This window comes from Cydia strobilella, chromosome Z (assembly GCF_947568885.1).
Source record: "Cydia strobilella chromosome Z, ilCydStro3.1, whole genome shotgun sequence".
Lineage (NCBI taxonomy): Eukaryota > Metazoa > Arthropoda > Insecta > Lepidoptera > Tortricidae > Cydia > Cydia strobilella.
In genome coordinates this window covers 20,944,702-20,971,638 of record NC_086068.1, presented here as the reverse complement: position 1 = coordinate 20,971,638, position 26,937 = coordinate 20,944,702, and the positions used below count along the sequence as shown (strand labels likewise).

At 36.9% G+C, this 26,937-nt stretch overlaps 2 protein-coding genes across 2 annotated transcripts; both read left to right on the top strand.

The window, feature by feature from the left end:
- The first annotated feature begins 902 nt into the window (after positions 1 to 902).
- On the top strand, positions 903 to 3,186 carry LOC134755089 (protein SERAC1). Its single transcript, XM_063691567.1, has one exon. It carries the CDS (start codon positions 938 to 940, stop codon positions 3,167 to 3,169), a length of 2,232 nt encoding a protein of 743 aa, XP_063547637.1. The 5' UTR covers positions 903 to 937; the 3' UTR covers positions 3,170 to 3,186.
- Positions 3,187 to 21,916: 18,730 nt separating this feature from the next.
- On the top strand, positions 21,917 to 23,422 carry LOC134753703 (uncharacterized). Its single transcript, XM_063689640.1, has one exon. It carries the CDS (start codon positions 21,917 to 21,919, stop codon positions 23,420 to 23,422), a length of 1,506 nt encoding a protein of 501 aa, XP_063545710.1.
- Positions 23,423 to 26,937: the final 3,515 nt, after the last annotated feature.

The window sequence follows — 26,937 nt, the reverse complement described above, 5'->3', positions numbered from 1 at the left end:
ACCAACTATAAATTTGCAATTCAATATTATTGGAATTTGTTAATAATGTTTTATTTATAATTTTTTTGGAAATTCTATACAAATAAAACTGCAAATATATCAAATATCGTTTATTGTTTTTTTTAAAGCAAATATTGGTTATAGTTTTTTTTATGGCGGAATGCCATGATGCTGTGTTGATGCTGTGTCACAAATATATGTGTGAAGTTCTGTGATATACACCCACGACGATGGTGGCGTGAGAACTTCGTTTATTTATAATAGAAAAAGCTGTAGCATTTTATATTACTTTTAATAAGCCTTAGTACATTAAATATGTTCACAAAGTATATTTACGTTTTATTTGACAAGAATGTTTTTTCATAAGAAGATTGCTACCATGGCAACGATTGCCATAGAGGATTAATCTTCTAAAGTATAAGGAGGTATGTTTGGTAGAACATACTTCACAATATGTGAAATGGAAATTTAAAAAAAGCCACTTCCCGGCCTAGGCCTGCAACTTTGTATGAAATTTCATTACAGACCTCTTGTCTAGCCGCGCCTGACACGTGATACTTCCCAGCCTAATATAAAGAACGTAATATCAATATTACATAGCATGTTAGAGAAAACACATTTCTCGTTCTATTTTAATCAAATTTAGTATGGTTTATGGTGAGCAACAAATAACCCGACCAAATTACGTAGGTTGTTTTTTTGGTTATGTTGTCAGGAATTTTTAATTTTATCTCATCTCATTGCGTATGTTCTGTTCCTCACGGGCGCACGCGTATAGCTCATCTATAGGATCCCTCCATCTATGTATTTCTATGATCTATGATCCTAGGACACCTGTCAACGCCATGTTCAAAACAGCTGTCAAACGAAATGTCAATGTCAATAGATATTTCAAAATATTATATTATATTATTATTATGATTTTTAAGATCTAATCATGAATACGCACGATCGCATAAAAATCGTTTTAAAAATATTGAAATTTTCATCATTTTTTGGATGCAGTGGATTCCTAGTCACCTATCCTTTCCGACAAACATATAAAGCCATTGGTAAAATAGTGAATTCTAATGTTCTCGTGACGGAGAAGAAACACACCCCCGAGTACATCTACATAAATGACCCCAGCTACGATTTGACCGTGAGGATGGAAGAAGACAAAGCTAATCGGCAGTCAGTGGGATGGAATCGTATTTGGAAAAGTTTGAAACATTCTCTGGCGTGGCGATTACTATGGCTGTGCAAACACGGGAATCAGGAGCAGCGAAACATCGCGCTGGTACAGTTGGCTTCTTTCAACAACAACAAGGAATGGGACTGTCTGAAACTTGCGCAGGCGATCGACAAGAACACCGCGGTGCTGCTGGCGCGCACGCGCGGAGCCGACCTGCGCTACTTCTTGCCTCCGCCGATACACGTGAGAAAGGCCGCTAAAGCGCCAGAACTACTCTCCTATAAGTTCCATGATCTTATTTTAGCTGTACAGAATCTTCAGCATCATAGTTGTATACAGCACTTCTTATCTAAGTATTTTGCTAATGTCCAAGAACAAGCAATGGAGCCTGACAGTATTCCTGCTAAGCCAGACACTTTAAGTGAACGTGATCTGTGCTTGATGTGCTTGGAGGCTTTGCATCACCATCTAAGCCTATTTAATAATAAGAATTATGAGGATGATCACTCGGCCAAATTGTTAGTGAATATGGGCATAATGTCCTGTATCGCTGAATTGTTGGTAAGGCATCCCAATGATGTGGATGTGGATCTTGCAGTGCTAAGAGTTCTTATTGTTTTAAGTGTTCATACTAGTCTCCTCACTGCATTCTTTGAAAATGGTCTCATTAGAGAACTAACAAGATTATTACATTCAGGAGACATCAGATTGTCAAGCTCTGCAGCAGTGTGTTTAGCAAACCTGTCTGGGGAATATTGTTACCGGCCAGGGTTATATTTATTACATCCCCTGTATAGAAATACTGCAACTCCAATATGTGATACGCTGCTGGTTCATGGCTTGAGAGGTGGTGTTTTTGTGACCTGGAGGCAAAGAGATCAGTCCTGTAAGCCGGTTGGTATTTTAGAAGGCAGTTTGGCAGACCTTGAGTGTGGTGATGCTGTGCCAAGATATATGGATCAAGAGTTACAACAGGTTATGGAAGAAATAATAGAATTAGAAGATGAAGCTTTGCTTGCCAATATAGAAGTAGTGCTAGAGGATCTGCCTATTGATTCCAAAAGAGATCATGCAAGCGCTTCTTTCTACACTGTAAAAAATAAGCGCATAGGCCTGATTCAAGAGCAGCAGGACCGCTGCGTGTACTCCTCTTGTTGGCCTAAGGATTGGCTTCCACAAGATTGTAATAATCTTAGGATCATTGGTGTAAATTATCTTAGCTCTTTATCAGACTGGCTGGAACGATGTCCTTTACAGGCTTCTGATATATCAGCTCGGGCTTCTGAATTACAACCCAATTTAATTGACGCCGGAGTGGGCATCCGAAACACACCAATAGTGTGGCTAGCTCACTCAATGGGTGGGCTCATAGTAAAACAAGTGCTCAATGTTGCTGCTCAAAGCCAGGATCTCCAAACTAACAAACTTTGTGAATGTACCAAAGCAGTATTTTTCTATAGCACACCCCATAAGGGGAGTGCATTTGCAACCATGCCCAGAGCTGCGGCAGCAGTGTTGTGGCCATCTACAGATGTGCGCCAACTGCAAGAAAACTCGCCAGTATTATTAGATCTACATCAATTATTCCTCAAATATGCTGACAGATATAATTGGGAAACTATTAGTTTTGCAGAAAGTTTACCTACTTTGGTAACAGCATTCAAGGTTCCTGTACATTTTGTTGAGGCTGTATCAGCTGACTTAGGAAGAGGACCTTTCTACCAACTGCCCGTGGATCACTTGTGTATATGTAAACCTGCTACCAGGCAAAGTATTTTGTATACCACATTGTTGGATGTACTGCTTAGGGTGACAAACAAAGACGTATCACTAAAGTACACCAATTTAGAATGGTTTTTTAACATGTTATTGGAAACCTTGCAAAGAAAAAAGGCGGAAATAATGGAATCTTTCAATGGCTCCCAAAGTAATGAAGGCCTACGCTGGTCTGAGAGGTTATTATTAGATATTTTTACTGATGGATTTACTGATTAGAATAAATGTTATAAAAACACATGCTTTCCTTATCCTTATACTATATGCTTGGACAGACAGAAAGACAATTTTTTACTATGTTTAATGTTTTATTTCTTAAGTCGAACTCATGCTTGACCATATATAATTTATTTTTATTTTTAATTGTTATAATACTAAGTTTGAGGCTTAAGGGGCCCCTGACTATCAGTCTGCCGGACGATATCGGCCTGTCAGTTAGAACGAAAATTTGACATTTCCAAACAACTGACAGGCCGATATCGTCCGGTGGACTGATAGTCAGTGGGCCCCTTTAGATATTAACTGTTATAGAGAGCGTTAAAATTGTTAAATAACAAACGAAACCGTCAACGCCCTCTATACCAGAGTAGGCCAAAGGTAGTGGCGCCATCTGATCGAGAATCAAATTTTCGTGATTTTCGAGGCACGTTTTTTCCTTAGACAGTATATATATCTTTGGTTTAGGTATATAGCTCCAGCCTATATAACAAACGAAATAGAGCAAAAACAAGTTTTGTATGAAAAACTTAAATTGGCTGTATTTGTTTAACCATTATATCTGAAGCTACATAAACTAATTACAGGCGTAGATATACCTTATCCTATTGTAAGTACAAAGATTCAGAGCAATCTAACTAGTCGTTTTAAAATGCCATTGCATTTGTCGTGCAATAGTGCTAACCACCAATTGTTTTTGTTAATATGTAGCTACTGGTGAGAACCTGTAATTGGCTTTTTGTATCATATTTATAAAACCTATAGACATGTTAACAGCTGTTGGATTTCCGAATAATAATAATAAATAATAATAATAATAAGCCCGCAGGGCAGCTTGTGGCGAGCTGTTGGAGAGTTCATTGGCCGTCCAGACGGGAGTCGTAAGAGCTATATGCTCCAGGGGTGGAAGTGAAAGATGCATAAGACGCGAGTTGGCACAGTGGCTGCTAACAGCCACTGGGTAGAAAGCGGCGCACACCTCTCGACACCCCTGAGCCGCTCACACTGGTGTTGCTCCTGGTCGTCTTCACGACGGCAGTTTCAGGGGCCCATCTAGTCAGCGGCAAGTCACCACCTGCCTCGATAACGTGTTTTAACATTGTTATGGCAGGTGTCCGGAGTTCTTTACAATAGCCCAGTCTCATTGTCCACCCAAACTTCAATCCATAGACTGGTATACTGTTCACTTTTTCTGCAATCGTCCCAATGCCTGCTGCGACCGGTTCATGGGTGTCTATTGTTGCGCCTGTGAACGGGTTCCAGCAGGCGTTCTACATGACATTAAAGCTCTCCAAGGGGCCTCTACGTGTTGGATCCATATCCCCACGCAAGCCTATCAAAAGGCCGGGATTTATAGGCCCGTGAAATCCGAGGAGATACAAATAATAATAATAATAAATAATAAAATGAAAGCGTAACTACGTTTGTATGGACAAAGGTAGATAATTATAACTCCGTAATAGATGGATACAGTCTAAGCAAAGAGGATATAATAGGATAGAGCGGTACTGTCATAGTAAATTTTGTAACCACAGTAAATTCATTGCCATCTATCGACACACGATTAAAACTAAAATAAAAATATCAAAACAATTATATTCATTACTTTTATATGATTTTGACCCCATGTTCTTTCACTGATATGCGTTAAAATTGTTAAATAACAAACGAAACCGTCAACGCCCTCTATACGAGAGTAGGCCAAAGGTAGTGGCGCCATCTGATCGAGAATCAAATTTTCTTGATTTTCGAGGCACGTTTTTTCCTTAGACTGTATCCATCTATTACGGAGTTATATCTATCTTTGCTATGACAGTACCGCTCTATTCTATTATATCCTCTTTGGTACTCGTATGGACTCGTATTGCCTCAACAATCAAGAAAATTTGATTCTCGTTCAGAGGGCGCTACTAGCTTTGGCCTACTGTCGTATGGATGGCGTTGACGGATTTAACAATTTTAACGCATATCAGTGAAAGAACATGGGTCAAAATCATAAAAATAATTAATGCAAATAAAAAAAATCATTAATCTTATTTAAATACATTTTATCGTATTTTTATAAATCTTCATTTTTAGTTTTAAAGTGTGTCGACAGATGGCAGTGAATTCACTGGGGTTACAAAATTTACTATGACAGTACCGCTTTAGTATAAGTTACTCTATGGTATGGAGAACCGAGCTTGCCGGGGACGCTTAACGTTAGATGGCGTTGTAGTGGAGTTAACAGAGCCATCTAGTTATTTATATGTGAACGAAATACCCTGCGGCGGCGGCTTCGCGCTAAAGTTATGCAGGGTTCAAATAGATGTCTACCTGATACAGATATTTAAACAACATTTCAGTATACATAATAATATTGCCAGATAATGTTGTAACCTATTAGCTTGGAAAAACAGATTTCACTTCTTTACTAATTAGCATTTTATTTATTCTACCTACTTGGACATGTGCAATTTGACATATAGTTTTAAAACTACAGATATAAAATATGATTGGATTAGGTCGATTCAAGCAGGGTCTTCCGAGAGTTACGAGTAAAAGCAAGTATAAGTAATACCAAAGATAGATATAACTCCGTAATAGATGGATACAGTCTAAGGAAAAAAACGTGCCTCGAAAACCACGAAAATTTGACTCTCGATCAGATGGCGCTACTACCTTTGGCCTACTCTCGTATAGAGGTCGTTGACGGTTTTGTTTGTTATTTAACAATTTTAACGCTCTCTATAACAGTTAACATCTAAAGGGGCCCACTGACTATTTTAACGCATGTCAGTGAAAGAACATGGGTCAAAATAATAAAAATAATTAATCCAAATAAAAAAAATCATTTATCCATATTTAAATACATTTTATCGTATTTTTATAAATCTTCATTTTTTAGTTTTAAAGTGTGTCGATAGATGGCAGTGAATTTACTGTGGTTACAAAATTTACTATGACAGTACCGCTCTATAATATTATATCCTCTTTGGTAATACCTACTTGTATTTACTTTTTTACCTAGCAAATTATATTAACATTTTTACCTAGCTACCCCAAGGCTATTTACGGTACGTCTTATGTACGGAGAGGGTGTCGATCATATAACCAAAATCTGATGTCGAACATTTGGCCATGGCTAGTCATATTAAAACGTTAATGTAAATGTTATTTTTCATGAAAAATAAGCTGCAGTCATAGCAAAACTTATATATATAATATAAGTAATATATGGAAACTATAGCCAAACCAATTTGTTTTATTACCTATATAATATATTTTTTAATACAGTTGCCCAAGAAGTGCTACTTTTCGTGGCTGTTTAGCGTGCGGAAAGTTGGTTTTCGCGAACTAGTGCTTTTTACTTTTCCAATTTTTTTAAATTTATACTTGTTCCAATTCATGACTACTTATTGATGAGTGTTAATATTAGTTTCCTTTAAACGTCGTAATCAACATAAAAACCTACTGTTAATGTAAGAATACGAAAAATATGCATATTTCATATTTTATTACATACCTCTTCATCATTATAAGTATTATAACCACATTATAACACGTTTATTTTTTAATGTTAAAAACCGTTCTTAATAAGTTGTCTGAATGGAACGGAACACCTGTCAAAGAAGAGGCGTTTTTTCTTACTGCAAGAATGTTTTAAGTTTCCAAAGGCAACACTCGATAGTTTTTATAAATATAAGATACACAAATAATCGTAAATAACGATATATAGCTATTTGTAAGAGCGTGCATAGTTGAACATAAATATTTCGTAAAGAATGAAATGTATCGGTGTCTGGTTTTTTGTAATACGTTTTATATACTCAGTACTATATTTATATATATACATTTATTAAACTATTCATGTTCCATAATTTTTTCTTAAGAAATCAAGTAAAAACTATCAATCGAGTAAGAAAAAAAAATTAAGATGGCGTATTTTGCCAAAAGTATTCAGTATATGTTTTTTGAGTCTTTTTTTATAAGTAATGTATATAATGAGCTTTTATTTAGGATATTAAACATTGAAATCGGTCAAATAGTTTAGCTTGTAGAATTTTTTGAAATATATTTTGAAGAAATTTAGACTCGAATTCAAACTTTCATATGTCGTGAAGTATGAAAGGTATCGGTGTCGGGTTTTTTGTATAATATTTGTTATTTATGCAGTAATATATACATGCATTAAATGATTCATGTTCCATACATTTGTTTTGAGAAATCAAGTAAAAACTATCAATCGAGTAAAAAAAAAAATTTAGATGCCGTTTTTTGTCAAAAGTATTCAGTATATATTTTTTGAGTATTTTTTTAAAAGTAATGTATATAATGAGCTTTCATTTGAGATATTAAACATTTAAATCAGTTTATTGGTTTAGCTTGTAGAATTTTTTGAAATATTTTTTAAAGAAGTGGCGCCATCTCTGTTCCTAAGGGGTGAAACTTGCGCTGCTGCAGGTCAAATCACTCAGTTTGGTCCCTTCTAGCACGGTGCAAAGCGGCTTGCTCTTATCATGAAGTGAAGCATCCGGGCAAAAAATGGCCATAACAAGTATGACTAATATACCTAAAAGTTTCGAATTCCTTACTTGTTGTTTTTCCTTTTTTTTCGCAACTGTATTAAAAAACGTCGTTCGATACACGTGCGGAAATGTCATTATTCACTCGTTCCGAGTCTTGCCACTCGCCTACGGCTCGTGCCAAGATATCTCGGTACTCGTGAGGTAATGACATACGTTCCTCACTAGCATCGAGATGTACTATATTGCTTTCACATTGGTAAAATTACAGATGTTCTTAATCGATAATGTATCACAAGATGACATATTTATTGAAATATGAAACAAACGGTCATACAAAAAATATTGTTACGTACAGTTTCTTCTCTTAGTCTAGACCTATATTTTCCATTTTTATTAAACAATAGCTTTTGCCCGCGACTTCGTCTGCGTGGACTTAGTAACCGCAGCTAGTTCTTAAGAATAGCGCCTGGAAAAATTCTCATAGCAATCTAAATTTGAGCATATTATGCATACAAATCAGCAGGCACTTCATTAATTATCTCAATTCCACCCCGCTTTTTACTTTCTTAAGGGATGATTTTCGGGATAAAAACTATCCTACGTCCTTCTCAGGGACTCAACCTATCTCTATGCCAAATTGCCAATTCAGCGGTTTAAGTGTGAAGAGGTAACACACAGAAAGACAGTCAGACAGACAAACAGACAGACTTTCGCATTTATAATATTAGTATGGATAGTATGGACATCTTTATACAGAAGCACGAGAAAGTACCTATCTTGTAAAAGAAATCAGTTATGTCAGTAAATAAGTACAAAAAAAGCTATACTTGTCCTTTTCTTTTGGGTGCTAGAACTAGTGTAGGACAAAGATAGTATAATTATTTCTGTCTATGTTTGAAATGAGACAGTCCTTTGACAAACTATATGTAGTTACATTAAATAAACAGATGTCCCCACCATGATAATTACATAGTAATTCGACTTATCATATGTTAGAAACTTGTAATTTTTACGGTTTATAGCCATGTTACAAAATGTTGTGTGTTTTAAGGATAATATATGAGTAAAAATAATTACCTTTTTTGTATTATATGTCTTTGTAATTAATGAAAACTGTGTTCTTAAATTTGTGGGGCTTATTATTTTTAAATAATTAAAAACATTAAAATTAGTGATTAAATGTGCCATTTTCATCCAAAAGGGTAGGTACTTATTGTCGGTTGTCAATAAGGCGCTATTTCCATATAGCTTTAATTTGAAATCAACCTTATCGACAAGCGACAATGTGGTACCATTTGGTTGAAAACGTCACAAATGTGTACAACTTGGTTAAATATAGAACACCCCCCTGGTTAATACTGTCCTATAGGGTGGACACTATTAGCCTAATTCCATTTTTTTTCTAAAATAACAATACTGTCAAACCTATAAGGAAAATTAAAATTTCTTGAATGCAAATTTGTACCCAATTAAATAGTCTATCGATTAATGTTCGCAATAATTTATTTTAATTGAAAATTTACGAGATGTGACAGCTCGAAAAAAGGTGGTTAACTGATGAACAACTCACCCTATTGTCATTAGTCCATTGGCAGAGATAGGAACTTATCGGGCCCCGTATTTAATTAATACGAATGCAATGTATTATATTTTACATGGGAAATAGTTATATTTTATTATATACTAATATTAGTTTACAAAAAATACTTTATTTGATAAATTTTAACTTCAAAGTGTCCCAGAGAGACGCGTTTCCGTGCGAGGCCAAAGACCGAGCTCAAATTTCGGTCCATCGAGTAGCTCTTTAAAACACTTGACCATTCGTCTGAGCGCTGCTCTCTTGCAGCTTTTTAACACACATCGATTGGTTCGTGTCCGTGCTCAGTTATCCTGAAGCACGGCTTTGATTTCACGAAACATTTGTCGAGTAGCAGTACTGATAATTCCGCTCCTTTACACTAGATGTCCACTACGAAAATAATAATAGTCTTTTTGGTAACAAAATGATGTATATATTATGGAGTGAGCACTCTGTCTACTTAATTCTCTTTGGTAAAGGAAAAATACTGATTTGGGTTCGTCCCTGGTCATTAGCAAAAACGCTTAATAAATCTCCATAGGTACCCATCAGCCCATCACTACACCTTATAAAACATCCCCGACGCGTCTGTCTGTTTGTATGTTCGCGATTAACTCAAAAACTACTGAACGGATTTTCATGCGGTTTACACCTATCAATAGTCATTCTTGAGAAAGGTTTAGGTGTAGGTATAATTTGTTAACCCGTGCCATAGAGAATATAAGTAAGGAAAAAGTGATAACTCCATACATCAGTTTTCTTGCCAAAACCCGAGTTATTCCGTAGTCGGCATCTAGTGTCAAGTAGTGGATTTATCATTACCGCTACTTGAAACCAGATGTCACAAGTGTCGCTACTGACTAAAAATGTACTGCTAAAACAATTTACAACTAATATTACGAGCAGAAGGAGTGGAAAACCGGATTAATAATAATTAATATTATAAAATAGTTGAGCATTAAACATTTCGCTCGTCGCGACATCTATTGTCCACTAGCAGTACTGATAAATTCCGCTACCTGACGCCTGATATCGACTCTCAGAATAATGACTAAAGCATAGAAGTCGGGCAAAAATGCTTCGCAAATATGTATATCCGTACTTTACTTCCTTACGAATTAGATAATGTGCCGAAAAGAGATGCATATATGCTTGTTATTTCTCATTTACGTACGGTGTCATAAGTTTGATAATTTGCTAGGGATGTAACTGTGTCGACTTTTTATATCGATAAAATATGCATAAGTTTATGTGCCGTGTAAAAGAATAATCACGAAATTAATAATAATAATGATAATGAAAGAATAATAATGAAAGTTGAACCTGAAAAAACGCGGCAATTTCAAGAAATCTGTAGCAGGCGGCTCGTTGAATACAAGGATTGCATAACTTTTATACTTTTTATAATTTTCATATTCTAAAAATCATTAAAAAGTATAAAAATTATGCAATCCTTGGAATCAAAGAGCTGCCTGATATGAGGATTAATGCATGTACCTAATATAGCTTTTATCTCATTTGCAGTCTACCACTCAGAACCGTCTAACTATATCTCTCGTTTTTTTATCATTAGAAAGAAGGCGAGCGATCTTAACGTGTCGTTTTATCGAAAAACACTTTGAAAATAAGTCACAACAAATATAATATACGATCATTAACATAATTTTGCTTTCATAAGTAAAATATATTAATAATAAAACTAGTCAATAAAAAGACACGTGGAAATGGTTTACCGTTTTTTCTAATGCTAAAAGACTAAGTATAGTTTCTAGTCATGTACCAAATAGGAAATGAAAAAAAAAAAACGTTCGTGTAATATTTTTTTTAAATTTAATAATAGGGAACATTACGCGAAACTCGGCGTAGGTGGCGCCACTATCACAATCTGAGGGTCTATCGCGAAACAAGAAAATCGAACTTTCGTTATCTAACATCTCTGTCACTCTTGCGTATTCGAGCGATAAAGAGGCAGCTAGATAACGAAATTTCGGATTCGAGTTTTCCGGTAGGTCCCCTGAAAACTTGTCAAAAACCTGTTAAAGGTACAGTATGAATAAGTTACTCTACGGTGCACTAAAAAAGCTAGTGCTGCACTCTGGTGGCAGAACATTGCAGTAATATCCCCTATTCCTCGTCCTTTGGAAATCTGAAATAAAAAGTTGAGTTTTGTGACCAACAATATTAATAAAAGGAACATTCATAAATGATCATTAATGTCTTTTTTATTAGGGTTCCGTACCCAAAGGGTAAAAACGGGACCCTATTACTACCCAGGTAGCAAAATGACGTCAGCGACGTCATAATGACGGCATTATTACATCATAATGACGTCACTGACGTCATAATGACGTATAAATGCTACTGGGGTAATACTTCGCTGTCCGTCTGTCTGTCACCAGGCTGTATCTCATGAACCGTGATAGCTAGACAGTTGAAATTTTCACAGATGATGTATTTCTGTTGCCGCTATAACAACAAATACTAAAAAGTACGGTCCCCTTGGTGCGCGCATCCGACCCGCACTTGACCGGTTTTTAGTATATACTATAGTCTGGCAAACACAATCTGTCAGTAAGTAAGAACAAAGAAAACTATAGGTACAGTCGAAGGCAAAAATATCGATCCAGACAAATGGCTTAAAAATAGGTGAACACGATTTTATTGTCTGAGCGTACATATATTTTTGGGACTTTGGGAATGTATATATATTTATGCCCTTGACTGTACTCATCAATTAAAATGAGACAGTCCTGGGCCAAACTATAAGAAAGCTGTAAACGTCGATAGGTTATTGATCTGAGGTCGATACATCACTATGCCAAAAATATAACCTTTCATACTTAGCAGAAAAGTTCGAAAATATATGCAAAAATCTATATAGACTTGAATGCAAGTAATAATTACACAAACAACATATCGATTTCTATGTTTAGGGTCAGGTCCTATAAATTAATTTCTTCAAAATTGAACAAAACTCACCGATTAAAGGTTATCGGTTAGTGCGTATTTTCTTTTCTTCCTGTTTGCGATTTACAGCCCTCGATCACACAAGACATTATCACACCATTACAAATAAAAACTCAGCACGTTTTCCAACAATCTTTCAGGAGTAGCAACAATATAATTAAAATAAACCAAGATGATCGCTGAAACATCCCGGAATATTTCAACTAAAATAATACGACTATGTCAAGTTGTTACAGTTGTCACCTACCTGTGAAATAACGAACATATATTTTATTTGGCTGGATTATATTATAGAACCACATAGGACCATTTGACATTTCCCTCAGTTTATCTTATGACAATACTGAAAAAAACGAAAGAACTTACTCATAGACAAAAAGTAATAACGTGTTGTGAATACGATATCTTTTACCAAGCTTTTATTTTTGCCCGGCTTCTTTGCTTTAGTCATTATTCTGAGTATCGACTACAAAATAACTAGCGTTTCGGTAAGAAAACTGAGGTATGGAGTATGGAGTTACCACTATTCCCTTACTTATATTTCTCTATGCCCTTACGAAGCCGGGGCGTGTCGCTAGTGTGCAATTGTGCATATAAGTTATAAAGCCAGTACTTGTTAGTACATAATATTTAGTAATGGTGAACTGATCAGGTGGATCGATCTGTGTGGCTTAGTGTTCTTTTTAGTTATGTAGCATCTAATGAAATGAATTTGAGAAGACTGCTTTACTCGCCGCAGTTACCATTTTTAGGGTTTTGGTTACGGAACCCTAAAAACGGGACCATATTACTAAGATTCCGCTGTCTGTCTGTCCGTCTGTCCCCAGGCTGTATCTCATGAACCGTGATAGCTAGACAGTCGAAATTTTCACAGATGATCTATTTCTGTTGCCCGCTATAACGACAAATAGGTACTAAAAACAGAATAAAATAAATATTTAAGGGGGCTCCCATACAACAAACGTGATTTTTTTGCCGTTTTTGCGTAATGATACGGAACCCTTCGTGCGCGAGTCCGACTCGTACTTGGCCGGTTTTTTACAGTAATGATTTGTCTTACAAATAACACTAATGCGTTTTAAATGAAGTAAACGCACAGGGCGAAATGTGGGTAATTCAGAGGCCTTAGCAAAGGTACATTTCGATTAGATTACTAAAAGTACCTCACCTTGACATGCAACTTAGCCACCAAGCAGATCGATATCGCGACGCGACGTGCTCAGTGCTGCTTGCAGCTGGGACGAGACTCAATTATTTAAAAGCATCGTGTGCACTATTTTTATCATAGCTCATTATACCTACCGATCTACTAATGTGGGAAAGTTTGCAAAATTGCGAGATTTTCCTAAAATTTCTGAGAACTTTTCCAACTTTTTGGAAATACACATCTGTATACCTAGGTACTAACCTATGTTTTACTTACCTAAACATTTAACAAAAACCGGCCAAGTGCGAGTCGGACTCGCGTTCCAAGGGTTCCGTACATTACACAATTAAAACAATGTATTTTTCACCTCAGCAGCTCGAACAAGCCTACTTTCGTCACTCCCTGGAGTGAGGAAAGTGCGATTTCCTCACTCCAGGGAGTGAAACAAAGTAGGTTTTTAATTTAGTGAAGGCCATGAACTGCCACTTCATAGTTTTATTAAAAAAAAATAATGGTATGGTATGGTATGGTATGGTATGGTATGGCATGGTATGCTATGGTATGGTATGGTATGGTATGGTACGGTACGGTATGGTATGGTATGGTATGGTATGGTATGGTATGGTATGGTATGGTATGGTATGGTACGGTATGGTACGGTATGGTATGGTATGGTATGGTACGGTATGGTATGGTATGGTTATAGTATGGTATGGTATGGTATGGTTTGGTATGTTATGGTATGGTATGGTGCTATGGTATGGTACGGTATGGTATGGTATGGTATGGTATGGTATGGTACGGTATGGTATGGTATGGTATGGTATGGTACGGTACGGTATGGTATTATGGTATGGTATGGTATGGTATGGTATGGTATGGTATGGTATGGTATGGTATGGTATGGTATGGTATGGTATGGTATGGTATGGTATGGTATGGTATGGTATGGTTATGGTATGGTATGGTTTGGTATGGTATGGTATGGTATGGTATGGTTTGGTATGGTATGGTATGGTATGGTATCGTATCGTATCGTATCGTATCGTATCGTATCGTACCGTACCGTACCATACCATACCATAAAAAAAAATGTTATAAAAGTATGAAGTTCATGGCCTTCACTAAATTAAAAAGCTACATTGTTTCACCAAAGAAAGACCAATTTCATGAATTATATAATTAGCTAATAATACAATGCATGAAATTTGTCTTTCACGAACTACTAACTAAAAAACTAAAAAAAAATGTTCTCAATACCCACACAACCCTCTTAGAAGATTTTCAAGTCCACTACTTATTTTAAAAAAAATGTTCGCTCCCGATCCAAACTTTATTAATACAAACTTCAAAAACGGTGAATTCAGTTTTCGTCTATTTTTATTATAATGCCCTTACCAAGTTTCAAGCTCCTACTTTAAAAGAAAACTTGTACCACATATAAACTTACATCCCCTTTTTAACCCCCTTAGGGGTTAAATTTGTAAGAACGTTGTAATAACTTTTTCACCTCAGCAGCTCGAACAAGCCTACTTTCGTCACTCCCTGGAGTGAGGAAAGTGCGACTTTCCTCACTCCAGGCAGTGAAACAATGTAGCTTTTTAATTTAGTGAAGGCCATGAACTTCATACTTTTATAACATTTTTTTATGGTATGGTATGGTACGGTACGGTATATATATATATATACACCACCACCACCACTTCATACACACTTTTACATCACACTTCACGTGATCTGGGTTCCGTTAGTGCCTTGCTCGAAAGAGTGAAGCGTACAGCTGAGCCGGCACCCTTTTGCTGTTGCTGCAATGCACACAGTGCAAGTCTTTCCCCTATTCCTGTTGGTGTTATAATATGTCACTAATATTTATAAGATTTTGTATTTTGTTTTAATCGATTGTGTATTTTCTTAATTGTGTATTCTTCTGTTTGCCGATATTTCTAAATTGTGTGTATTTGCAGCAAACAAATAAACGCTTTATCTATCTATATATGTAAAAGACTTATATAACCACCAACATACAAATCCACACGTACGAAGTCGCGGGCAACAGCTAGTATATGCAGCTCCGTATAAGATAAGTAAAGTAAGTAAGAAAAAAGCGTGCCTCGGAAAATAAAGAAAAATGTATGCTCGAATAAATGGCGCCATACCTTTGGCCTATACTCGTGTAGATGGCGTTGGCGACACCGTTTGATATTTAACAATTTTAATACATTTAGTGAAATAACATGGGTTAGTCATAAGGCGTTTTATAAAAAATAAAAAAAAATAAAAATTTATCCATATTACATACAAGTAGGAATATAATTTTTTTGATATTTTTATTCATTTTCAGTTTTAATCCAGTGTCGAAAGATGGCAGTAAATTTACTGTGGCTACAAAATGTACTACGACAATAACCCTCTATCTCTATACACTCTATTCTCTTTGATATTATAGTACGTCTCACCACATATAGCGCTGTCGCGGCAATCGGCCCAATTCGAACAATGCTTCTAAGAAGTTACAGCGGTACGATACCGATCTGTCAGTGTCGTGACGTTTTTTATAGTTGATAAAATTTCACTTTTGACATTGACAGATCGATATCGTATCGCTGTGATTTCTTATAAGCATTGTTCGAATCGGGCCGAATGTTGAGTTAAAGCGTCGTTTGTAAGTCGCCAGAGATGTTTAATATTAAAATTTGAATAGTAATGTTTGATTTAATTTGCAATCAGTGATATGCTTCACCTTTAGCGATTAACCAAAGGTTGGTGTTAGAAGACAATCTATTTATGTAGGTAGGGTAGGACGGGGACAACTGAAACACGTTATGATTGACACAACAAAACAAATTTCTTGAAAATTACAATACCTATGCATGTGACGCAATACCTACTCAGGCTATGCGTATCGCGTCACATGTTTCAAACGTCACCGCGTTTTTCACAAGTCTTACAAATAGTTGATTATTGATATTTAGACTTCTTTTTTTTTAAATAATACATGCTTCGTAAAAAAGGTAGTGACAGTGACTTTATTATGGTCATGATTGAAACATTGTTATAATTGAAACTTTTGACTTTTGTATGAAACACAATTACTTATGTATTTCTACTAAATTTCCTTGTAGTTGTTGCATTAAAACACGTTTCATATGTATAAGGTAATTTCACAACAATTTTTTTGCATCACTTTCTTTGATCAAGATCAGACGCAGATAAATTGTGAAATGTTTGTAATTTTTTTGCGAACTTAAGTTGATCTCATTTAATACCGTGATAGTTATTTAAAAAAGATTAGAAATAACAAATTATTTTTCATTTTGACGAATATATTAAGATGTTTCAGACCTCCCCACATAGTTTCAATTAACACACGGAACACCTATAGGGTCAATTGAACTAATCTTCCACATTCTCTTTAATAGGGATCATTACGTAACCATGGGCGATAGGTTTTCAAACATATTTTATTTAAAAACTAAATTAATAATCTAATAATTAATAATCTTTAATAATACAGGTACATAGTACCCTTCTAACTGTAAAAATAAAATAGTTACAGGCGGTTAAACATAAAGTTTTTCAAACGTCCCCGTCCTACCCTACCTACACTACAGCTATATACATAATAATATAAATAAAAAAGTCTGGCGTGTGATCACTTGATTAGTCAGCAAGTGAAGTCGCACTCCACTACGGTCAAATTGAGCAAGTCGGTAAATATAAATTTCCTAATTATAATTTTGACGAGAACACGGCGCAGTGCCGCATGTGGCGCGTTGGCTTTCCTCCAGCTTTATATTTAAACAGACTGACCGGTATCTACTGACATTAAATGAAAGGGTTTTGAAATATTTCAAATTGTATCCACACAAATTTTTCATAATCAGTGGATTCGGAAATGGATCTCTTCGCCGTTCAACTTATCAAACACGCTGAGCTGATGTAATGGAAGGCCTTACCTGTGTTTGCGTGTGTAAGGGCTTTCGCTGTATTTATTAACTGCACGCTGCACCTGTTCTAACGATTACTATTTTTCATAATCAGTGGATTCGAAAATGGATCTCTTCGCCGTTCAACTTATCAAACACGCTGAGCTGATGTAATGGAAGGCCTTACCTGTGTTTGCGTGTGTAAGGGCGTTCGCTGTATTTATTAACTGCACGCTGCACCTGTTCTAACGATTACTATTTTTCATAATCAGTAGATTCGAAAATGGATCTCTTCGCCGTTCAACTTATCAAACACGCTGAGCTGATGTAATGGAAGGCCTTACCTGTGTTTGCGTGTGTAATGGCGTTCGCTGTATTTATTAACTGCACGCTGCACCTGTTCTAACGATTACTATTTTTCATAATCAGTGGATTCGAAAATGGATCTCTTCGCCGTTCAACTTATCAAACACGCTGAGCTGATGTAATGGAAGGCCTTACCTGTGTTTGCGTGTGTAAGGGCGTTCGCTGTATTTATTAACTGCACGCTGCACCTGTTCTAACGATTACTATTTTTCATAATCAGTGGATTCGGAAATGGATCTCTTCGCCGTTCAACTTATCAAACACACTGAGCTGATGTAATCGAAGGCCTTACCTGTGTTTGCGTGTGTAAGGGCGTTCGCTGTATTTATTAACTGCACGCTGCACCTGTTCTAACGATTACTATTTTTTACCGCCTTAAAAAAGGAGGTTCTCGGTTTGTATATATGTATGTATGTATGTTTGTCCGCCATTATCTCGCGTTTGGCTAAACCGATTTTGATGCGGTTTTCAGAAAAGTGTTTGTTACATTCTGGAGAAGGTTTGAGTAAACATGGATTGTTTGAAAATTGGGTGTGGGACTGGTATGTTTGGTACCGCCTTCAAAAACTAAGTAATTACCCGGGTGGTTATTATTTTGCTTCTGGATTTCACGGGCCTATAAATCCCGGTCTTTTGATAGGCTTGCGTGGGGATATAGATCCAATACGTAGAGGCCCCTTGGAGAGCTTTAATGTCATGTAGAATGCCTGCTGGAACCCGTTCACAGGTGCAACAATAGACACCCATGAACCGGTTGCAGCAGGCATTGGGACTATTGTAGAAAAAGTGAACAGTATATCGGTTTATAGATTGAAGTTTGGCTTGTCAAAAGATTGGGCTATTGCTGAGAGGTATCGGTTATTTTGCTTATTATTAGGTATTAATTACTTTATGGCAGAAATTTGCTTTACGACGGGATAGGGACTGGACAAGGATAGTGGGGGGGGGGGGGTTATAAAAATATATTTTGTGCTTTTCAGTGTGTTGGTTTTTTGAAGGAAAAAAAAATAACAATTTAATTTTTTATTCTTTTTTTTGCACAGATTTTTTAGTTCTGATAATTAAATTTTAATGTATTCTCAGAAACTTCTGGCACATGATGATAAAAAGATCCAATCAAAAACATAAATGAGAGAGAGAGCCAAGTTCAATATTAAGAATACTATTTGTCGTTGTTGACTCGCTGACAAAAGAATAAAATTGAGATCTATCATATGGGTGCCATGTTCAAATTGTGTAGAAAATCCTGAACTTTTTTTTTACCAACAAACCTAATTTTAGAATAGTAACATAGACAAATATAAAAACAAATAAAAACTAGCCTTTTCTACACAGCATAGAACTTGGCACCTATATAGATCTCAATTCTTTTGTCGGCGAGTCAACAACGACACATATTCTTAACATTGAACTTGGCTCTCATTTCACATTTATGTTTTTGTTGATATCATTACTTTTTGTATAGAAATTACTAGTGTATTCATCATCAAAGCAGTTTTGCCCAAGCTGGAAAGGAGACCCTCGCTGACGCGCGGTCAATTGTCATACATTTTCAGTTTTTAGATTTTTTCCTTTGTATACGACTGCGTTTTGACAAAAACGGGACCAATCTGGATGTATATACTTACAATAAAAAAAAAGAATTTTCAAAATCGGTCCAGAAATGACGGAGTTATGGAGTAACAAACATAAAAAAACACAACCGAATTGAGAACTTCCTCCTTTTGAAATCTTGAAGTCGGTTAAAAAGATGAGTCTCGCAACGTGGTTCTTCTACTAAAAAAAAGTTTTGAGATGTAATGTGAAACCAAGTCGGTTATTTTAGTCAGTGCCAGGGGGTGTTAAAACCGTAACAATATTAGATACCTTTATTTTTTTAATACATATAATGACTTGGCAATTGCACGGCTACATAGTGACATAAGGATAATTATTAGTCTAGTGATAAGGATAATTCGTCAACTACTTACGAGTAAAATAATCCTAATTGAACGCTAGCCCTAATGATAGGTATGCAGTTTGAGCAATACACATACGAGTTCAAATATCGATTGGCGATTGCCAAGTCATTATATGTATTAAAAAAATAAAGGTATCTAATATTGTTACGGTTTTAACACCCTCTGGCACTGACTAAAATAACCGACTTGGTTTCACATTACATCTCAAAACTTATTTTTTAGTAGAAGAACTGCGTTGCCTTTTAATCGACTTCAAGATTTCAAAAGGAGGAGGTTTTCAATTCGGTTGTATGTTTTTTTTATGTTTGTTACTCCATAACTCCGTCATTTCTGGACCGATTTTGAAAATTCTTTTTTTGATTGTAAGTATATACATACAGATTGGTCCCGTTTTTGTCAAAACGCAGTTCTGATGACGGGGACGGGGAATCGAGGGAACTCCTCAAATGTTAAAGGCATACATACAGTGATTTTAGTATTTTCATCAACAAATCAAGCATTTACATAAAAAAAGTGACATTTGATGAAGTGGAACTGCTGATGATGATCAGAGTTGAACTCTTCAACGACATATAGTTCACGTTTAGCGATTTAATCTCTTCTTTATGGACCCAGACCCTAACTTGGACCTGGACTTTTTTTTGAACTGCGATCCTCGCAGAACCGAAATGCTATCAGAGAAGTGGGTTAGGTTAGGTTAGAACTCTGACCCTTATAGAAACGAAATGCTATCAGAACATTGGGTTAGGTTAGGTTAGAACTGTGACCCTTACAGAAACGAAATGCTACTAGAAAAGTGGGTGGTTTTACATCCTTTTAGTTAGGCAAAAGATGCTGTCTTTTTCATTTCATTGTCTGGAGTGCACCATCAACAATAAGTGACCTTTCAACGGCATCCCCCATTGAAGTCGGTTTTTTTTTCATAAAACTTATATCAAGTGAATTTGAACAGATACAGCGGCGGCATCACCGGTGTCGCGGTAATGTCGCAACAGTATGCAGCTGCCGTGGACACCCGAATGTCACTTTGACTGTGCCTAATTTCAACAATTAGTTTTGTTTTTAACCGACTCCAAAATGTTTCAATTCCAAAAGAATGAGACGTTTTTTCTGGGTCGAAATCTCAGACATCTTTAAGCAACATCTCGACCACTGAGATATCTACCGGTAGAGCCATTCTTGGCGATTCTATTTAATACTACATGACCGTACCGTACCACAGTATTACAATAATCCCTACAGTAGCGCGACGAATGTACTTACGCACGCAGAGCAACGGAGGGGAACCCGCGGGGAGGCGGGCGGCGCGGGCCACGTACCACAAACACGCTTAGTTTGTAGGCCAGGAAATAAATACTCAAAAAAAGGTATAGAGGGGAAATGCTTGGAACACAATTTTTGACTTCGTAGCTTTGTTTGGACTAGTTAGGAGGTAAACATATCAAAAGTCCCTGGCCATAACCCTGGTGCTGGGGGGGAGAGGGGGGTTTGAAGATTCCATTTTTCGGTTTTTCGATTATATCTCGGAAACTATGCGTCTGAGCAACTTGGTCACTTATACAAAATGAAAATAGATTTAATTTGTTACAAGTTTTATTCAGTCAAGTTTTTGAGATATCTTTCTCTTCAAGGCTTATTTAGGGCTCTCATTTTTATCTTGATTATCTATATCAGTGAAGCTGCTAGGCCGGGTTTGGGATCGTTTTCGTATAAATCGGGGGTGCTGAATTCATTGATGGTATCAACATTGACACCATTCCTAAGTAAAAACAAAATTAAAAAAATGATTTTTTATAAAACTCCTCTTTACGCTTAATCCGCCGAACCGATTTCGTTGAAATTGGGTATAGAGATGGTTTGAGTCCCGGGACAGTACAAAGGATAGTTTTTATAACCAAAATCATCTTTTAAGGGTGTGAAAAGTGGGGTGGAAATTTGTATGGGGAATCAGTAACCGCTGAACCTATTTAAATAATATTTGGGATGGTCTACATGTTTGATTTAGTTGATATTGATACCATACATGACTTCAAACCTAAATTTAAACAGTATTAACCTCAGGAATTCCACTTCGGCGAAGAAGCTGAATTCCCCTCACACCAAATTTCACACCTTCAAAGTATGATTTTTGAGTTAAAAACTATATTATATCCTGTCTCGGGACTTAGAACACCTATTTACCAAATTTCAACTAAATCGGTTCAGCGGTTTAAGCATAAAGAGGAGTTAAAAAAAAGTTATTTGTTTAAAGTTTATATGTTTTTGTGATGTTCATAGGGATTTGGATGTGGAAATTATGGGAATACCAGAATGTGAGGAGATATACATTGGAGGAGATTTTAATGGACATGTGGGAAGAATGAATGACGGATATGAAAGAGTGCATGGGGGCCGTGGTTACGGAGTCAGAAATCAAGAGGGTGAAGCTCTACTGGAAGCAGCCTTAGCCTTTGACTTAGCCATAATGAACACCTACTATCAAAAGAAAGAACAACACCTTATCACATACCGTAGTGGTCAACACTCTACCCAAATTGATTACTTTCTCCTGAGAAGGAGTAAAATACATTTGGCTAAGGACTGCAAAGTAGTACCCAGTGAGAGCCTAGTTTCCCAGCATAGGTTACTGATTCTAGACTTAAATCTTAAAGTACAACGTTTGCAAAAGAACTCGAAGCCCCCACCTAGAACGAAATGGTATAGATTGAGTGACAGGGAGTTAGCTGAAGAATTTAGAAAAAGAATAGTCGATAAGATGGTAGGAATGGGTGATATGGCAGAGATGAGAGTGAATGATTGCTGGAATGAAATGGCAGTATGTGTAAGAAGTATGGCGAGGGATGTTTTTGGGGAAACAACAGGGAAAGGCAAGATTGATAGGGATACATGGTGGTGGAATGAAGATGTGCGAATGATTCTGAAAGAAAAGAAGAATGCTTTTAAAGAATGGAAAAGTGTGGAAGAGGGTAACGATAGAGAGAAAGAAATCAAGAGGTCAGCTTATCTAACAAGTAAGAAGAAGGCTAAAAAAGCAGTTGCAATAGCAAGGGCCAAGATACAAGATAAATTGTACGATTTTCTTGAGAGCCCACAAGGCCAAAAAGACCTTTACAGAATAGCAGGAGAGAGAGAGAGGAATGCAAGAGATATAAATCATATGAAATGTATGAGAGACGAAGCAGTAAAGATTTTGACGGATAACAAGAACATACAAGAACGCTGGAAGAACTACTTCAGTAAACTAATGAACGAAGAGAATGATTGGAGTGGAGTGCTAGAAAATGCTAGAAATAACATTGGTATGGTGAAAGAGATCACTATAGAAGAAGTAAAAATGGCAGTGCAAGGTATGAAGAATGGGAAAGCGGTTGGGCCAGATGGTATACCTGTGGAAGTATGGAAGTTTCTGAAAGCGGATGGATGGAAATGGCTGACTTTATTCTTTAATAAGTTGTTGCAAGAAGAGGCAATCCCTGAGGAATGGTGCAACAGTTCACTGGAGCCCGTTTTTAAGAATAAGGGTGATGTACAGGATTGCAACAACTATCGAGGAATAAAGCTCATGTCACATAGTATGAAGATATGGGAAAAAGTGTTAGCGAGACGAATGAGAGAAGAAAGTGAGGTAACACAGAACCAATTTGGGTTTATGCCGGGACGGGGAGCTACGGAGCTATTTGCACTTCGCCAACTATGCGATGCGAAAAATACAGACTTGCGCAAAAGAACTTGCACATGGTGTTCGTGGACCTGGAAAAGGCATACGATAGAGTCCCCCGTAAGGTTCTGTGGTGGTCTATGAGAGAGAAAGGAATGCCAGAGAAGTATGTGCGGCTTGTTCAGGCGATGTATGATAGAGCCAGTACTCACGTCAGGTCTGAAGCTGGAGTAACCGACAAGTTCAATGTGGCGGTAGGTTTACAGCAGGGATCGGCTTTAAGTCCGTATTTGTTCCTCCTGGTTATGGATGCTCTGACATCGAACATACAGGAGGAGGCACCCTGGTGTATGCTGTTTGCCGATGACATTGTTCTTGTCGGAGATAATGCACTTGAGGTCCAGAGCAAGCTGGTAAAATGGCAAGAAAAGCTGGAAAGTGTGGGACTAAAAATAAGCAGAACCAAAACGGAGCACATGTTCTGCGATTTCGGTGGTCTAACCAGTTTTTCCCATATTGCCTTAGATGGTGTATCCCTACCAGTCTGCTCCGACTTCCGGTACCTTGGGTCATTGATCCAGAGCGACGGACGCATCGACCGTGACGTGAAAAATAGAATAAATGCGGGATGGATGAAATAGCGACAGGTCTCTGGAACAACTTGCGATCCACGAATGCCTCTTAAACTTAAGGGGAAAATTTACAGGACGATCGTGAGACCTGTTGTAATGTATGGATCAGAATGCTGGGCGACGAAAGTGACGGATGAAAGAAGAGTGCACGCAGCGGAAATGAGAATGTTGAGATGGATGTGTGGAGTGACGAGGAAGGATCGGATTAAGAATGAGTATATTAGGGGAAGTTTGAAAGTAGCACCAGTAACGGAGAAGATAAGAAGTAGTAGGTTAGCGTGGTATGGGCATGTGATGAGGAAGGATGAATGCCATATAGGCAAAAGAATGTTAGGGATGAATGTTGATGGACGGAGAGCGTATGGTAGACCCAAAAAGCGATGGATGGATTGTGTGAAAGAGGATATGAGAAAGAAAGGAGTGAGTGCTGAGGTGACGAAAGATAGAGGAGAATGGAAGAGAAAAACATGTTGTGCCGACCCCACATAACGTGGGATAAGGGTAGGAAGAAGAAGAGATGTTTTTGTGATGTTTTTACTTTGGAAAGGTGTCAATGTTGATATCATAAATGAATTCAGCACCCCCGATTTATACGAAAACGTTACCAAACCCGGCCTAGCAGCTTTACTGATGTAGATAATCAAGATAAAAATGAGAGCCCTAAATAAACCTTCAAGAGCGGATATCTCAAAAACTATACAAGATATCGAAAAACTTGACTGAATAAAACTTGTAACAAATTAAATCTCTTTTCATTTTGTATAAGTGGCCAAGTCGCTCAGACGCATAGTTTCCGAGATATAATCGAAAAACCGAAAAATGGAACCTTCAAACCTCCCTCCCCCCAGCACCAGGGTTACGGCCGGGGACTTTTGATATGTTCATCTCCTAACTAGTCCAAACAAAGCTACGAAATTAAAAATTGTGTTCCTTGCATTTCCCTCATACCTTCTTATTACTTGGCCTATTGTGGTACCGAGCGCGAAGGGCAGACGCGGCCGTGATTTTGCTTCAATTATCATCACTACATAATTATTAGTAATAATTATAGATGTTCTATAATGGTGCGCACAAACTGTTCTGTGTACGGATGTAATTCGACATCGAAATCCCAGAAAAAATCCCCGCGACAGGTAGAGAGAGGTCTACCTACCTCTAGGTAGGTTTTTTTCATTTGTGTACTTATAAGTTGGAACTAAATACCAAAACACCATCTAGTAATTACCTACTTACTTACTTACTATTATGTAGTTATTTGTATTAACTAAGTTAAGGGCTACTTGCACTCGATCGTGACGAGAAAAACCTCATGAAGTTTTATCAAAATTATGTAGTAGGAGGTACAATCAGCGTTATTTACCTACCTATTAGGTAAGTAGGTAGGTATGTACATCTACTTCTACCGGCGGCTTCATGAAATTTATAAAATTGCCAATGAATCTTATATAAGTACTAGCTTTTGCCCGCGACTTCGTCTGCGTGGACTTAGTAACAGCAGCTAAAGTAAGTATAGCGCCTGGAAAAATTCTCATAGCAATCATTCAATTTGAGCATATTATGCACACAAATTAGCAGGCACTTCATTAATTATCACAATTCCACCCCGCTTTTTACTTTCTTAAGGGATGATTTTCGGGATAAAAACTATCCTATGTCCTTCTCAGAGACTCAACCTATCTCTATGCCAAATTTCATCTAAATCGATTCAGCGGTTTAAGCGTGAAGAAGGAACACACAGACAGAAAGACAGGCAGACAGACATTCTCATTTATAATATATACTAATATATACTATTACCTTCCTACCTAAGTATAAATGTAGGTAGGTGATTATTTGTAATAATCACAATTATTTTGAATGTACATATGAATAAATGATTACATCAGAGTAGTAATAATCACAATTGTTTTATTTCCCATTTGTGACAACCCTAGCATATTTGCATGTGACAGCGTAAGTACCTACACTGGCGGCGGCATCGTGCGACTTCAAAGGCGTCGCGCTACTGTAGGGAAGAATTATTTGTAATACTGTGACCGTACCTTCCTGCCAAGGTCAGGAGCTGCCGGGTGGTAATGGACCAGCATATCTCTAGATATTATCTATTAATTATATTTGTTTGATTATTTATTCCTTCGAATCTTCACATGAACTGGATGAATTTGAATAGGTAAACTGACACGCGGGCCCATACACGTCAGGTATTTTATCAAATTGAAGCTAGAATATAATTGTATCTGCAATAACCTCAGCGTAATAAAAATTTACTGAAAGCAATGAAAGCAACATTTAAGATTTTGTTGTAGATTGGTATTGTTTACAAGTTTTGGTATTGCTAAGTTATCTGTTATCTTCCTTCAAAATGTAGTCATGAGTTGTAATTGTAATGGAACTCAGATGTGGTACCAGTAGTATCAAATTGTTTATCATAAAAAGTAACGACAAAACTACAACTCTATGACTTTAGAAGCCAAACCTTGACCAGGTTTTTACTCGAACCGAGGTCATTTGACCTTGTAGGTCTCTAACAAATAACATCGAGGCCTTAGGGAAATATTAGACGCGACGCGAGTATGTTAAACTAGCTGTTGCCCGCGACTTCGTACGTGTGGATTTGTATGTTGGTGGTTATATATTATACATGAGCATAATAGAACATTATGCAGCAAAAGATATCAGTAGGGACGGTTAATCATTTGTTAATAATTATACAACGCATGAAATTTGTCTTTAACAAACTACGAAGTTTCAAGACCCTAACTGAAAAAATTTGTTCCCGATATAATCCCTCTCGACCCTCTTAGACGATTTACAAGTCCACTATTTAAAAAAAAATCGCCCCCGAAACTATTAATACAAACTTTTCAAAAACGGTGTAAGTAAGTAAGTAATCAATTTTCGTCTATTTTAATATAATGCCTTTTTTACCAAGTTTCAAGTTCCTAGCTTAAAAGAAAATTTGTACCACATATAAAATTACATCCCCTTTTTAACCCCTTTAGGGGTTGAATTTTTAACAACGTTGAA

Excerpts from the sequence above, each read along its gene's own strand:
- LOC134753703 (XM_063689640.1), top strand. The coding sequence starts at position 21,917 with ATGGGAATACCAGAATGTGAGGAGATATACATTGGAGGAGATTTTAAT.
- LOC134755089 (XM_063691567.1), top strand. The coding sequence starts at position 938 with ATGAATACGCACGATCGCATAAAAATCGTTTTAAAAATATTGAAATTT.